The sequence below is a fragment of the Leptodactylus fuscus genome, chromosome 7, assembly GCF_031893055.1.
Source record: "Leptodactylus fuscus isolate aLepFus1 chromosome 7, aLepFus1.hap2, whole genome shotgun sequence".
Taxonomy (NCBI): domain Eukaryota; kingdom Metazoa; phylum Chordata; class Amphibia; order Anura; family Leptodactylidae; genus Leptodactylus; species Leptodactylus fuscus.
Window position 1 is genome coordinate 138,552,480 of NC_134271.1, and position 15,231 is coordinate 138,567,710.

General features: G+C 40.3%; 1 protein-coding gene across 1 annotated transcript in view; it reads left to right on the top strand.

Annotated features, from left to right (window-relative positions):
• Positions 1 to 15,031, top strand: part of LOC142214574 (cathepsin S-like) — a 54,141-nt gene extending 39,110 nt beyond the window's left edge. The window contains exons 12-13 of the mRNA XM_075283516.1: positions 13,913 to 14,015; positions 14,932 to 15,031. Coding sequence (XP_075139617.1) covers positions 13,913 to 14,015; positions 14,932 to 15,031 — 203 coding nt within the window. The remainder of the gene's footprint in view (positions 1 to 13,912; positions 14,016 to 14,931) is intronic.
• Positions 15,032 to 15,231: the final 200 nt, after the last annotated feature.

Sequence of the window (15,231 nt, forward strand, 5' to 3'; positions counted from 1 at the left end):
CTAGTGGAGCACAGTATATAGATTTATAGGAGGAGGACTAGTGGAGCACAGTATATAGAATTATAGGAGGAGGACTAGTGGAGCACAGTTTATAGAATTATAGTAGAGGACTAGTGGGGCACAGTATATAGAATTATAGGAGGAGGACTAGTGGAGCACAGTTTATAGAATCATAGCAGAAGGACTAGAGGATCACAGTTTACAGAATTATAGGAGGAGGACTAGTGGAGCACAGTATATAGAATTATAGGAGGAGGACTAGTGGAGCACAGAATATAGAATTATAGGAGATGGACTAGTGGAGCACAGTGTATAGAATTATGGGAGGAGGACTAGTGGAGCACAGTGTATAGAATTATAGGAGGAGGGCTAGTGGAGCACAGAATATAGAATTATAGGAGATGGACTAGTGGAGCACAGTGTATAGAATTATAGGAGGAGGACTAGTGGGGCACCGTTTATAGAATTATAGGAGGAGGACTAGTGGAGCACAGTTTATAGAATTATAGGAGAGGACTAGTGGAGTACAGTTTATAGAATTATAGGAGGAGGACTAGTGGGGCACAGTGTATAGAATTATAGGAGTAGGATTAGTGGAGCACAGTATATAGAATTATAGGAGAGGACTAGTGGAGCACAGTATTTAGAATTATAGGAGGAGGACTAGTGGAGAACAGTATATAGAATTATAGGAGGAGGACTAGTGGAGCACTGTATACAGAATTATAGGAGGAGGACTAGTGGGGTACAGTGTATAGAATTATAGGAGTAGGACTAGTGGAGCACAGTATATAGAATTATAGGAGAGGACTAGTGGAGCACAGTATATAGAATTATAGGAGGAGGACTAGTGGAGCACAGTTTATAGAATTATAGTAGAGGACTAGTGGAGCACAGTTTACAGAATTATAGGAGGAGGACTAGTGGGGTACAGTGTATAGAATTATAGGAGTAGGACTAGTGGAGCACAGTATATAGAATTATAGGAGAGGACTAGTGGAGCACAGTATATAGAATTATAGGAGGAGGACTAGTGGAGCACAGTGTATAGAATTATAGGAGGAGGGCTAGTGGAGCACAGAATATAGAATTATAGGAGATGGACTAGTGGAGCACAGTGTATAGAATTATAGGAGGAGGACTAGTGGGGCACCGTTTATAGAATTATAGGAGGAGGACTAGTGGAGCACAGTTTATAGAATTATAGGAGAGGACTAGTGGAGTACAGTTTATAGAATTATAGGAGGAGGACTAGTGGGGCACAGTGTATAGAATTATAGGAGTAGGATTGGTGGAGCACAGTATATAGAATTATAGGAGAGGACTAGTGGAGCACAGTATTTAGAATTATAGGAGGAGGACTAGTGGAGAACAGTATATAGAATTATAGGAGGAGGACTAGTGGAGCACTGTATATAGAATTATAGGAGGAGGACTAGTGGAGAACAGTATATAGAATTATAGGAGGAGGATTAGTGGAGCACTGTATATAGAATTATAGGAGGAGGACTAGTGGAGCACAGAATATAGAATTATAGGAGATGGACTAGTGGAGCACAGTGTATAGAATTATGGGAGGAGGACTAGTGGAGCACAGTGTATAGAATTATAGGAGGAGGGCTAGTGGAGCACAGAATATAGAATTATAGGAGATGATCTAGTGGAGCACAGTGTATAGAATTATAGGAGGAGGACTAGTGGGGCACCGTTTATAGAATTATAGGAGAAAGACTAGTGGAGCACAGTTTATAGAATTATAGGAGAGGACTAGTGCAGTACAGTTTATAGAATTATAGGAGGAGGACTAGTGGGGCACAGTGTATAGAATTATAGGAGTAGGATTAGTGGAGCACAGTATATAGAATTATAGGAGAGGACTAGTGGAGCACAGTATTTAGAATTATAGGAGGAGGACTAGTGGAGAACAGTATATAGAATTATAGGAGGAGGACTAGTGGAGCACTGTATATAGAATTATAGGAGGAGGACTAGTGGAGAACAGTATATAGAATTATAGGAGGAGGACTAGTGGAGCACTGTATATAGAATTATAGGAGGAGGACTAGTGGAGCACAGTTTATAGAATTATAGTAGAGGACTAGTGGAGCACAGAATATAGAATTATAGGAGATGGACTAGTGGAGCACAGTGTATAGAATTATGGGAGGAGGACTAGTGGAGCAGAGTGTATAGAATTATAGGAGGAGGGCTAGTGGAGCACAGAATATAGAATTATAGGAGGAGGACTAGTGGAGCACAGTTTATAGAATTATAGTAGAGGACTAGTGGAGCACATAATATAGAATTATAGGAGGAGGACTAGTGGAGCACAGTGTATAGAATTATAGGAGGAGGACTAGTGGAGCACAGTATATAGAATTATAGTAGAGGACTAGTGGAGCACAGTATATAGAATTATAGGAGGAGGACTAGTGGAGCACAGAATATAGGATTATAGGAGGAGAACTAGTGGAGCACAGTATATAGAATTATAGGAGGAGGACTAGTAGAGCACAGTGTATAGAATTATAGGAGGAGGACTAGTGGAGCACAGTATATAGAATTATAGGAGGAGGACTAGTGGAGCACAGTATATAGAATTATAGGAGGAGGACTAGTGGAGCACAGTATATAGAATTATAGGAGGAGGACTAGTGGAGCACTGTATATAGAATTATAGGAGGAGGACTAGTGGAGCACAGTTTATAGCATTATAGTAGAGGACTAGTGGAGCACAAAATATAGAATTATTGGAGATGGACTAGTGGAGCACAGTGTATAGAATTATGGGAGGAGGACTAGTGGAGCACAGAATATAGAATTATAGGAGATGGACTAGTGGGGCACAGTGTATAGAATTATAGGAGGAGAACTAGTGGGGCACAGTGTATAGAATTATAGAAGGAGGACTAGTGGAGCACAGTGTATAGAATTATAGTAGACGACTAGTGGAGCACAGTATATAGAATTATAGGAGGAGGACTAGTGGAGCACAATATATAGAATTATAGGAGGAGGACTAGTGGAACACTGTATATAGAATTATAAGGAGGAGGACTAGTGGAGCACAGAATATAAAATTATAGGAGGAGGACTAGTGGAGCACAGTATATAGAATTATAGGAGGAGGAATAGTGGAGCACAGTGTATAGAGTTATAGGAGAAGGACTAGTGGAGCACAGTTTAATAATTATAGGAGAGGACTAGTGGAGCACAATACATAGAATTATAGAAGGAGGACTAGTGGAGCACAGTATATAGAATTATAGCAGGAGGACTAGTGGAGCACAGTATATAGAATTATAGGAGAGGACTAGTGGAGCACAGTATATAGAATTATAGGAGAAGGACTAGTGGAGCACAGTATATAGTATTATAGGAGGAGGACTAGTGGAACACAGTATATAGAATTATAGGAGGAGAACTAGTGGAGCACAGTATATAGATTTATAGGAGGAGGACTAGTGGAGCACAGTATATAGAATTATAGGAGGAGGACTAGTGGAGCACAGTTTATAGAATTATAGTAGAGGACTAGTGGAGCACAGTTTACAGAATTATAGGAGGAGGACTAGTGGAGCACAGTATATAGAATTATAGGAGGAGGACTAGTGGAGCACAGAATATAGAATTATAGGAGATGGACTAGTGGAGCACAGTGTATAGAATTATGGGAGGAGGACTAGTGGAGCACAGTGTATAGAATTATAGGAGGAGGGCTAGTGGAGCACAGAATATAGAATTATAGGAGATGGACTAGTGGAGCACAGTGTATAGAATTATAGAAGGAGGACTAGTGGGGCACCGTTTATAGAATTATAGGAGGAGGACTAGTGGAGCACAGTTTATAGAATTATAGGAGAGGACTAGTGGAGTACAGTTTATAGAATTATCGGAGGAGGACTAGTGGGGCACAGTGTATAGAATTATAGGAGTAGGATTAGTGGAGCACAGTATATAGAATTATAGGAGAGGACTAGTGGAGCACAGTATTTAGAATTATAGGAGGAGGACTAGTGGAGCACAGTTTATAGAATTATAGTAGAGGACTAGTGGAGCACTGTATACAGAATTATAGGAGGAGGACTAGTGGGGTACAGTGTATAGAATTATAGGAGTAGGACTAGTGGAGCACAGTATATAGAATTATAGGAGAGGACTAGTGGAGCACAGTATATAGAATTATAGGAGGAGGACTAGTGGAGCACAGTTTATAGAATTATAGTAGAGGACTAGTGGAGCACAGTTTACAGAACTATAGGAGGAGGACTAGTGGAGCACAGTATACAGAATTATAGGAGGAGGACTAGTGGAGCACAGAATATAGAATTATAGGAGATGGACTAGTGGAGCACAGTGTATAGAATTATGGGAGGAGGACTAGTGGAGCACAGTATATAGAATTATAGGAGGAGGAATAGTGGAGCACAGTGTATAGAGTTATAGGAGAAGGACTAGTGGAGCACAGTATAATTAATTATAGGAGAGGACTAGTGGAGCACAATACATAGAATTATAGAAGGAGGACTAGTGGAGCACAGTATATAGAATTATAGGAGGAGGACTAGTGGAGCACAGTATATAGAATTATAGGAGAGGACTAGTGGAGCACAGTATATAGAATTATAGGAGAAGGACTAGTGGAGCACAGTATATAGTATTATAGGAGGAGGACTAGTGGAGCACAGTATATAGAATTATAGGAGGAGAACTAGTGGAGCACAGTATATAGATTTATAGGAGGAGGACTAGTGGAGCACAGTATATAGAATTATAGGAGGAGGACTAGTGGAGCACAGTTTATAGAATTATAGTAGAGGACTAGTGGGGCACAGTATATAGAATTATAGGAGGAGGACTAGTGGAGCACAGTTTATAGAATCATAGCAGAAGGACTAGAGGATCACAGTTTACAGAATTATAGGAGGAGGACTAGTGGAGCACAGTATATAGAATTATAGGAGGAGGACTAGTGGAGCACAGAATATAGAATTATAGGAGATGGACTAGTGGAGCACAGTGTATAGAATTATGGGAGGAGGACTAGTGGAGCACAGTGTATAGAATTATAGGAGGAGGGCTAGTGGAGCACAGAATATAGAATTATAGGAGATGGACTAGTGGAGCACAGTGTATAGAATTATAGGAGGAGGACTAGTGGGGCACCGTTTATAGAATTATAGGAGGAGGACTAGTGGAGCACAGTTTATAGAATTATAGGAGAGGACTAGTGGAGTACAGTTTATAGAATTATAGGAGGAGGACTAGTGGGGCACAGTGTATAGAATTATAGGAGTAGGATTAGTGGAGCACAGTATATAGAATTATAGGAGAGGACTAGTGGAGCACAGTATTTAGAATTATAGGAGGAGGACTAGTGGAGAACAGTATATAGAATTATAGGAGGAGGACTAGTGGAGCACTGTATACAGAATTATAGGAGGAGGACTAGTGGGGTACAGTGTATAGAATTATAGGAGTAGGACTAGTGGAGCACAGTATATAGAATTATAGGAGAGGACTAGTGGAGCACAGTATATAGAATTATAGGAGGAGGACTAGTGGAGCACAGTTTATAGAATTATAGTAGAGGACTAGTGGAGCACAGTTTACAGAATTATAGGAGGAGGACTAGTGGGGTACAGTGTATAGAATTATAGGAGTAGGACTAGTGGAGCACAGTATATAGAATTATAGGAGAGGACTAGTGGAGCACAGTATATAGAATTATAGGAGGAGGACTAGTGGAGCACAGTGTATAGAATTATAGGAGGAGGGCTAGTGGAGCACAGAATATAGAATTATAGGAGATGGACTAGTGGAGCACAGTGTATAGAATTATAGGAGGAGGACTAGTGGGGCACCGTTTATAGAATTATAGGAGGAGGACTAGTGGAGCACAGTTTATAGAATTATAGGAGAGGACTAGTGGAGTACAGTTTATAGAATTATAGGAGGAGGACTAGTGGGGCACAGTGTATAGAATTATAGGAGTAGGATTGGTGGAGCACAGTATATAGAATTATAGGAGAGGACTAGTGGAGCACAGTATTTAGAATTATAGGAGGAGGACTAGTGGAGAACAGTATATAGAATTATAGGAGGAGGACTAGTGGAGCACTGTATATAGAATTATAGGAGGAGGACTAGTGGAGAACAGTATATAGAATTATAGGAGGAGGATTAGTGGAGCACTGTATATAGAATTATAGGAGGAGGACTAGTGGAGCACAGAATATAGAATTATAGGAGATGGACTAGTGGAGCACAGTGTATAGAATTATGGGAGGAGGACTAGTGGAGCACAGTGTATAGAATTATAGGAGGAGGGCTAGTGGAGCACAGAATATAGAATTATAGGAGATGATCTAGTGGAGCACAGTGTATAGAATTATAGGAGGAGGACTAGTGGGGCACCGTTTATAGAATTATAGGAGAAAGACTAGTGGAGCACAGTTTATAGAATTATAGGAGAGGACTAGTGCAGTACAGTTTATAGAATTATAGGAGGAGGACTAGTGGGGCACAGTGTATAGAATTATAGGAGTAGGATTAGTGGAGCACAGTATATAGAATTATAGGAGAGGACTAGTGGAGCACAGTATTTAGAATTATAGGAGGAGGACTAGTGGAGAACAGTATATAGAATTATAGGAGGAGGACTAGTGGAGCACTGTATATAGAATTATAGGAGGAGGACTAGTGGAGAACAGTATATAGAATTATAGGAGGAGGACTAGTGGAGCACTGTATATAGAATTATAGGAGGAGGACTAGTGGAGCACAGTTTATAGAATTATAGTAGAGGACTAGTGGAGCACAGAATATAGAATTATAGGAGATGGACTAGTGGAGCACAGTGTATAGAATTATGGGAGGAGGACTAGTGGAGCAGAGTGTATAGAATTATAGGAGGAGGGCTAGTGGAGCACAGAATATAGAATTATAGGAGGAGGACTAGTGGAGCACAGTTTATAGAATTATAGTAGAGGACTAGTGGAGCACATAATATAGAATTATAGGAGGAGGACTAGTGGAGCACAGTGTATAGAATTATAGGAGGAGGACTAGTGGAGCACAGTATATAGAATTATAGTAGAGGACTAGTGGAGCACAGTATATAGAATTATAGGAGGAGGACTAGTGGAGCACAGAATATAGGATTATAGGAGGAGAACTAGTGGAGCACAGTATATAGAATTATAGGAGGAGGACTAGTAGAGCACAGTGTATAGAATTATAGGAGGAGGACTAGTGGAGCACAGTATATAGAATTATAGGAGGAGGACTAGTGGAGCACAGTATATAGAATTATAGGAGGAGGACTAGTGGAGCACAGTATATAGAATTATAGGAGGAGGACTAGTGGAGCACTGTATATAGAATTATAGGAGGAGGACTAGTGGAGCACAGTTTATAGCATTATAGTAGAGGACTAGTGGAGCACAAAATATAGAATTATTGGAGATGGACTAGTGGAGCACAGTGTATAGAATTATGGGAGGAGGACTAGTGGAGCACAGAATATAGAATTATAGGAGATGGACTAGTGGGGCACAGTGTATAGAATTATAGGAGGAGAACTAGTGGGGCACAGTGTATAGAATTATAGAAGGAGGACTAGTGGAGCACAGTGTATAGAATTATAGTAGACGACTAGTGGAGCACAGTATATAGAATTATAGGAGGAGGACTAGTGGAGCACAATATATAGAATTATAGGAGGAGGACTAGTGGAACACTGTATATAGAATTATAAGGAGGAGGACTAGTGGAGCACAGAATATAAAATTATAGGAGGAGGACTAGTGGAGCACAGTATATAGAATTATAGGAGGAGGAATAGTGGAGCACAGTGTATAGAGTTATAGGAGAAGGACTAGTGGAGCACAGTTTAATAATTATAGGAGAGGACTAGTGGAGCACAATACATAGAATTATAGAAGGAGGACTAGTGGAGCACAGTATATAGAATTATAGCAGGAGGACTAGTGGAGCACAGTATATAGAATTATAGGAGAGGACTAGTGGAGCACAGTATATAGAATTATAGGAGAAGGACTAGTGGAGCACAGTATATAGTATTATAGGAGGAGGACTAGTGGAACACAGTATATAGAATTATAGGAGGAGAACTAGTGGAGCACAGTATATAGATTTATAGGAGGAGGACTAGTGGAGCACAGTATATAGAATTATAGGAGGAGGACTAGTGGAGCACAGTTTATAGAATTATAGTAGAGGACTAGTGGAGCACAGTTTACAGAATTATAGGAGGAGGACTAGTGGAGCACAGTATATAGAATTATAGGAGGAGGACTAGTGGAGCACAGAATATAGAATTATAGGAGATGGACTAGTGGAGCACAGTGTATAGAATTATGGGAGGAGGACTAGTGGAGCACAGTGTATAGAATTATAGGAGGAGGGCTAGTGGAGCACAGAATATAGAATTATAGGAGATGGACTAGTGGAGCACAGTGTATAGAATTATAGAAGGAGGACTAGTGGGGCACCGTTTATAGAATTATAGGAGGAGGACTAGTGGAGCACAGTTTATAGAATTATAGGAGAGGACTAGTGGAGTACAGTTTATAGAATTATAGGAGGAGGACTAGTGGGGCACAGTGTATAGAATTATAGGAGTAGGATTAGTGGAGCACAGTATATAGAATTATAGGAGAGGACTAGTGGAGCACAGTATTTAGAATTATAGGAGGAGGACTAGTGGAGAACAGTATATAGAATTATAGGAGGAGGACTAGTGGAGCACTGTATACAGAATTATAGGAGGAGGACTAGTGGGGTACAGTGTATAGAATTATAGGAGTAGGACTAGTGGAGCACAGTATATAGAATTATAGGAGAGGACTAGTGGAGCACAGTATATAGAATTATAGGAGGAGGACTAGTGGAGCACAGTTTATAGAATTATAGTAGAGGACTAGTGGAGCACAGTTTACAGAATTATAGGAGGAGGACTAGTGGGGTACAGTGTATAGAATTATAGGAGGAGGACTAGTGGAGCACAGTGTATAGAATTATAGTAGACGACTAGTGGAGCACAGTATATAGAATTATAGGAGTAGGACTAGTGGAGCACAGTATATAGAATTATAGGAGAGGACTAGTGGAGCACAGTATATAGAATTATAGGAGGAGGACTAGTGGAGCACAGTGTATAGAATTATAGGAGGAGGGCTAGTGGAGCACAGAATATAGAATTATAGGAGATGGACTAGTGGAGCACAGTGTATAGAATTATAGGAGGAGGACTAGTGGGGCACCGTTTATAGAATTATAGGAGGAGGACTAGTGGAGCACAGTTTATAGAATTATAGGAGAGGACTAGTGGAGTACAGTTTATAGAATTATAGGAGGAGGACTAGTGGGGCACAGTGTATAGAATTATAGGAGTAGGATTGGTGGAGCACAGTATATAGAATTATAGGAGAGGACTAGTGGAGCACAGTATTTAGAATTATAGGAGGAGGACTAGTGGAGAACAGTATATAGAATTATAGGAGGAGGACTAGTGGAGCACTGTATATAGAATTATAGGAGGAGGACTAGTGGAGAACAGTATATAGAATTATAGGAGGAGGATTAGTGGAGCACTGTATATAGAATTATAGGAGGAGGACTAGTGGAGCACAGAATATAGAATTATAGGAGATGGACTAGTGGAGCACAGTGTATAGAATTATGGGAGGAGGACTAGTGGAGCACAGTGTATAGAATTATAGGAGGAGGGCTAGTGGAGCACAGAATATAGAATTATAGGAGATGATCTAGTGGAGCACAGTGTATAGAATTATAGGAGGAGGACTAGTGGGGCACCGTTTATAGAATTATAGGAGGAGGACTAGTGGAGCACAGTTTATAGAATTATAGGAGAGGACTAGTGCAGTACAGTTTATAGAATTATAGGAGGAGGACTAGTGGGGCACAGTGTATAGAATTATAGGAGTAGGATTAGTGGAGCACAGTATATAGAATTATAGGAGAGGACTAGTGGAGCACAGTATTTAGAATTATAGGAGGAGGACTAGTGGAGAACAGTATATAGAATTATAGGAGGAGGACTAGTGGAGCACTGTATATAGAATTATAGGAGGAGGACTAGTGGAGAACAGTATATAGAATTATAGGAGGAGGACTAGTGGAGCACTGTATATAGAATTATAGGAGGAGGACTAGTGGAGCACAGTTTATAGAATTATAGTAGAGGACTAGTGGAGCACAGAATATAGAATTATAGGAGATGGACTAGTGGAGCACAGTGTATAGAATTATGGGAGGAGGACTAGTGGAGCACAGTGTATAGAATTATAGGAGGAGGGCTAGTGGAGCACAGAATATAGAATTATAGGAGGAGGACTAGTGGAGCACAGTTTATAGAATTATAGTAGAGGACTAGTGGAGCACATAATATAGAATTATAGGAGGAGGACTAGTGGAGCACAGTGTATAGAATTATAGGAGGAGGACTAGTGGAGCACAGTATATAGAATTATAGTAGAGGACTAGTGGAGCACAGTATATAGAATTATAGGAGGAGGACTAGTGGAGCACAGAATATAGGATTATAGGAGGAGAACTAGTGGAGCACAGTATATAGAATTATAGGAGGAGGACTAGTAGAGCACAGTGTATAGAATTATAGGAGGAGGACTAGTGGAGCACAGTATATAGAATTATAGGAGGAGGACTAGTGGAGCACAGTATATAGAATTATAGGAGGAGGACTAGTGGAGCACAGTATATAGAATTATAGGAGGAGGACTAGTGGAGCACTGTATATAGAATTATAGGAGGAGGACTAGTGGAGCACAGTTTATAGCATTATAGTAGAGGACTAGTGGAGCACAAAATATAGAATTATTGGAGATGGACTAGTGGAGCACAGTGTATAGAATTATGGGAGGAGGACTAGTGGAGCACAGAATATAGAATTATAGGAGATGGACTAGTGGGGCACAGTGTATAGAATTATAGGAGGAGAACTAGTGGGGCACAGTGTATAGAATTATAGAAGGAGGACTAGTGGAGCACAGTGTATAGAATTATAGTAGACGACTAGTGGAGCACAGTATATAGAATTATAGGAGGAGGACTAGTGGAGCACAATATATAGAATTATAGGAGGAGGACTAGTGGAACACTGTATATAGAATTATAAGAAGGAGGACTAGTGGAGCACAGAATATAAAATTATAGGAGGAGGACTAGTGGAGCACAGTATATAGAATTATAGGAGGAGGAATAGTGGAGCACAGTGTATAGAGTTATAGGAGAAGGACTAGTGGAGCACAGTTTAATAATTATAGGAGAGGACTAGTGGAGCACAATACATAGAATTATAGAAGGAGGACTAGTGGAGCACAGTATATAGAATTATAGCAGGAGGACTAGTGGAGCACAGTATATAGAATTATAGGAGAGGACTAGTGGAGCACAGTATATAGAATTATAGGAGAAGGACTAGTGGAGCACAGTATATAGTATTATAGGAGGAGGACTAGTGGAGCACAGTATATAGAATTATAGGAGGAGAACTAGTGGAGCACAGTATTTAGATTTATAGGAGGAGGACTAGTGGAGCACAGTTTATAGAATTATAGTAGAGGACTAGTGGAGCACAGTTTACAGAATTATAGGAGGAGCACTAGTGGAGCACAGTATATAGAATTATAGGAGGAGGACTAGTGGAGCACAGAATATAGAATTATAGGAGGAGGGCTAGTGGAGCACAGAATATAGAATTATAGGAGATGGACTAGTGGAGCATAGTGTATAGAATTATAGGAGGAGGACTAGTGGGGCACCGTTTATAGAATTATAGGAGGAGGACTAGTGGAGCACAGTTTATAGAATTATAGTAGAGGACTAGTGGAGCACAGTTTACAGAATTATAGGAGGAGGACTAGTGGAGCACAGTATATAGAATTATAGGAGGAGGACTAGTGGAGCACAGTTTATAGAATTATAGTAGAGGACTAGTGGAGCACATAATATAGAATTATAGGAGGAGGACTAGTGGAGCACAGTTTATAGAATTATAGTAGAGGACTAGTGGAGCACAGAATATAGAATTATAGGAGATGGACTAGTGGAGCACAGTGTATAGAATTATGGGAGGAGGACTAGTGGAGCACAGTGTATAGAATTATAGGAGGAGGGCTAGTGGAGCACAGAATATAGAATTATAGGAGATGGACTAGTGGAGCACAGTGTATAGAATTATAGGAGGAGGACTAGTGGGGCACCGTTTATAGAATTATAGGAGGAGGACTAGTGGAGCACAGTTTATAGAATTATAGGAGAGGACTAGTGGAGTACAGTTTATAGAATTATAGGAGGAGGACTAGTGGGGCACAGTGTATAGAATTATAGGAGTAGGACTAGTGGAGCACAGTATTTAGAATTATAGGAGGAGGACTAGTGGAGAACAGTATATAGAATTATAGGAGGAGGACTAGTGGAGCACTGTATATAGAATTATAGGAGGAGGACTAGTGGGGTACAGTGTATAGAATTATAGGAGTAGGACTAGTGGAGCACAGTATATAGAATTATAGGAGAGGACTAGTGGAGCACAGTGTATAGAATTATAGGAGGAGGACTAGTGGATAACAGTATATAGAATTATAGGAGGAGGACTAGTGGAGCACAGTTTATAGAATTATAGGAGAGGACTAGTGGAGCACAGTATATAGAATTATAGGAGGAGGACTAGTGGAGCACATTATATAGAATTATTGGAGGAGGACTAGTGGAGCACTGTATATAGAATTACAGGAGGAGGACTAGTGGAGCACAGTTTATAGAATTATAGTAGAGGACTAGTGGAGTACATAATATAGAATTATAGGAGGAGGACTAGTGGAGCACAGTATATAGAATTATAGGAGGAGGACTAGTGGAGCACAGAATATAGAATTATAGCAGGAGGACTATTGGAGCACAGAATATAGAATTATAGGAGGAGGACTAGTAGAGCACAGTGTATAGAATTATAGGAGGAGGACTAGTGGAGCACAGTGTATAGAATTATAGGAGAGGACTAGTGGAGCACAGTATATAGAATTATAGGAGGAGGACTAGTGGAGCACAGTATATAGAATTATAGTAGAGGACTAGTGGAGCACAGTTTATAGAATCCGAGGGATGTAACTTGAGAGCATGCAGAAAGTGTAATTTAGTCTAGGCCCATGAATTTTAACGGCCTATAAGGTGGATCTTCCCAATATGAGAAGACTAGTACTATAAACAATACAATATAATTAGTTGTTACGTGTTTTGCATTATGGCTCTGGCACTTCATGTTGCACTTCTGCTGCTACCAATTATATTCCAAACACTGTCTGTAACATATTGTTGTTTAAAGACCTTAAAGGTTTTCAATCTACGAACACAACCATACTTAAGGTTGTAGACTATTAAGAATTAAAAAGTTCTTCAAATATAAAAAATTACAAATTGTAAAGATTTTCTCTAATCATTCATTAGTGACAGTCTGTTGTCTTGATCAGCTGCCAATGGGTACAACCATGAATTCAGGAACTGTCTATACTCTAAAAACCCAGCAATGATTCCATTTTTATATCTGAATTATCTTCTCATGCATGTAGTGTCTCCACCTAATAGCCTGGCCACAATTGGGAGATTATGGCTGAGTTTCTGATGAGTACCAGATCAAAGAAAGTTCCTGCATTCATGGTCGTATCTACTGGCAGCCCATCGAGACCAAAGACAAGAGTCACCACTAAGATGATAAGAGGAAATCTTTCATACTCACAATGTTTAATCAGTTATATTTGCAAAAATGCTTAACTTTTAATTGTCTACAGATCTACATATGGTTATGTCCAAGGAATACCCCTTTAATTAAACAACATGTCTCCTGTAGGTATCTATAATGACTCTTCTTGCAGTAAAACCGTCAACCATGGAGTCCTTGTTGTGGGATATGGAACAGACAATGGGGTGGACTACTGGATTGTCAAAAACAGGTGAGGTTTTGGTTGTATAAGTATATGCTACAACTACAGGAGCTCATTTGCGGAGGTTGGGTTGACCACCATGAAACAACACCCAAAAGGAGGTTGGGCGTTGTTTCATGGTGGTCACAGTGGCAAAAATTTTGACCAAATTTTATAAGTCTCCTCCTAGACTGCTACAGTCCTGTAGTGGTCTGTAGAGTGTCTGATGGTCATAGTAGTGTTTTCTAGGGCACGTCATAACTGTGGTTAGCTTCTCTGAGTCTGATGGTTGTTGGAGTAACCTTGTCGGTCATGCAGGAACAAGACTCAGGAGACTGGGTTTTTGTAGGTAACTCACAGTGTATACTTGAGATAGAACCAGCCAGCAGCCAGATCCTGGAGGCACAACTCTTGTAGATCATCCACTGAAGGCTGGGGCTGAGTGGGATGGGGGTACTCCCATTGGCATTCATTTAAATAGTGTGCTACAATCTTCCAAAATCCATAATTTTTCTACAAGTTCCCAGGCTGTGGGATGTAGATTGTCTTGTATGACTTCAGGCCGCAGGCAAGGTTGTAACAGTGAGGCTCATATATCTTTAATCCATATTGTGATCTTGCACACTTTCACAAGGCAAGCAGGGATAAGTCCCATCTCCTGACTGTTGAATAACATACAACTGTCTCTAAGCTGGTGGCCTCCTAGCCTAACTCTGTGCTATGGTTCAGTCTTCTAGGTTCTACACTCCTTGCTGAGAGAGTTGACGAAATTGACTCTCCTTCCACCAGAAAGTCCTGCTAGTATAAAACATCAGTATCTTTCTTTCAGTGTCTGCATGCTGTGAGAGGGGAAGAGGGAGGAGGGGATGACACTACTGACTTTCACAGTATTTACATAAACATTAAGTAACCTGAATGTCCATTTCCTATTTTTCTTCTTTTCTAGCTGGGGAGCGAGCTGGGGAGAAAGTGGCTATGTCCGCATCGCAAGGAACCAGGGGAATATGTGCTCCATTGCAACGTATCCCTGCTACCCCCAAGTGTGAAATAAGCTTCATAAGCCACAAGATGTAGTCGGTGAGGTGCAGGGGCTTTATGGGCAGGTTCTGGACTGGACTCACATCCAAATAAATAAAAAGACATTTGGCTCTTTATATAATGATTTCTAGTTGCTCTGACATATTCAATCATTTTTACCTGTACCGTGGTCTATATACTGTATGTCCATAGGGTATATCTCATATTT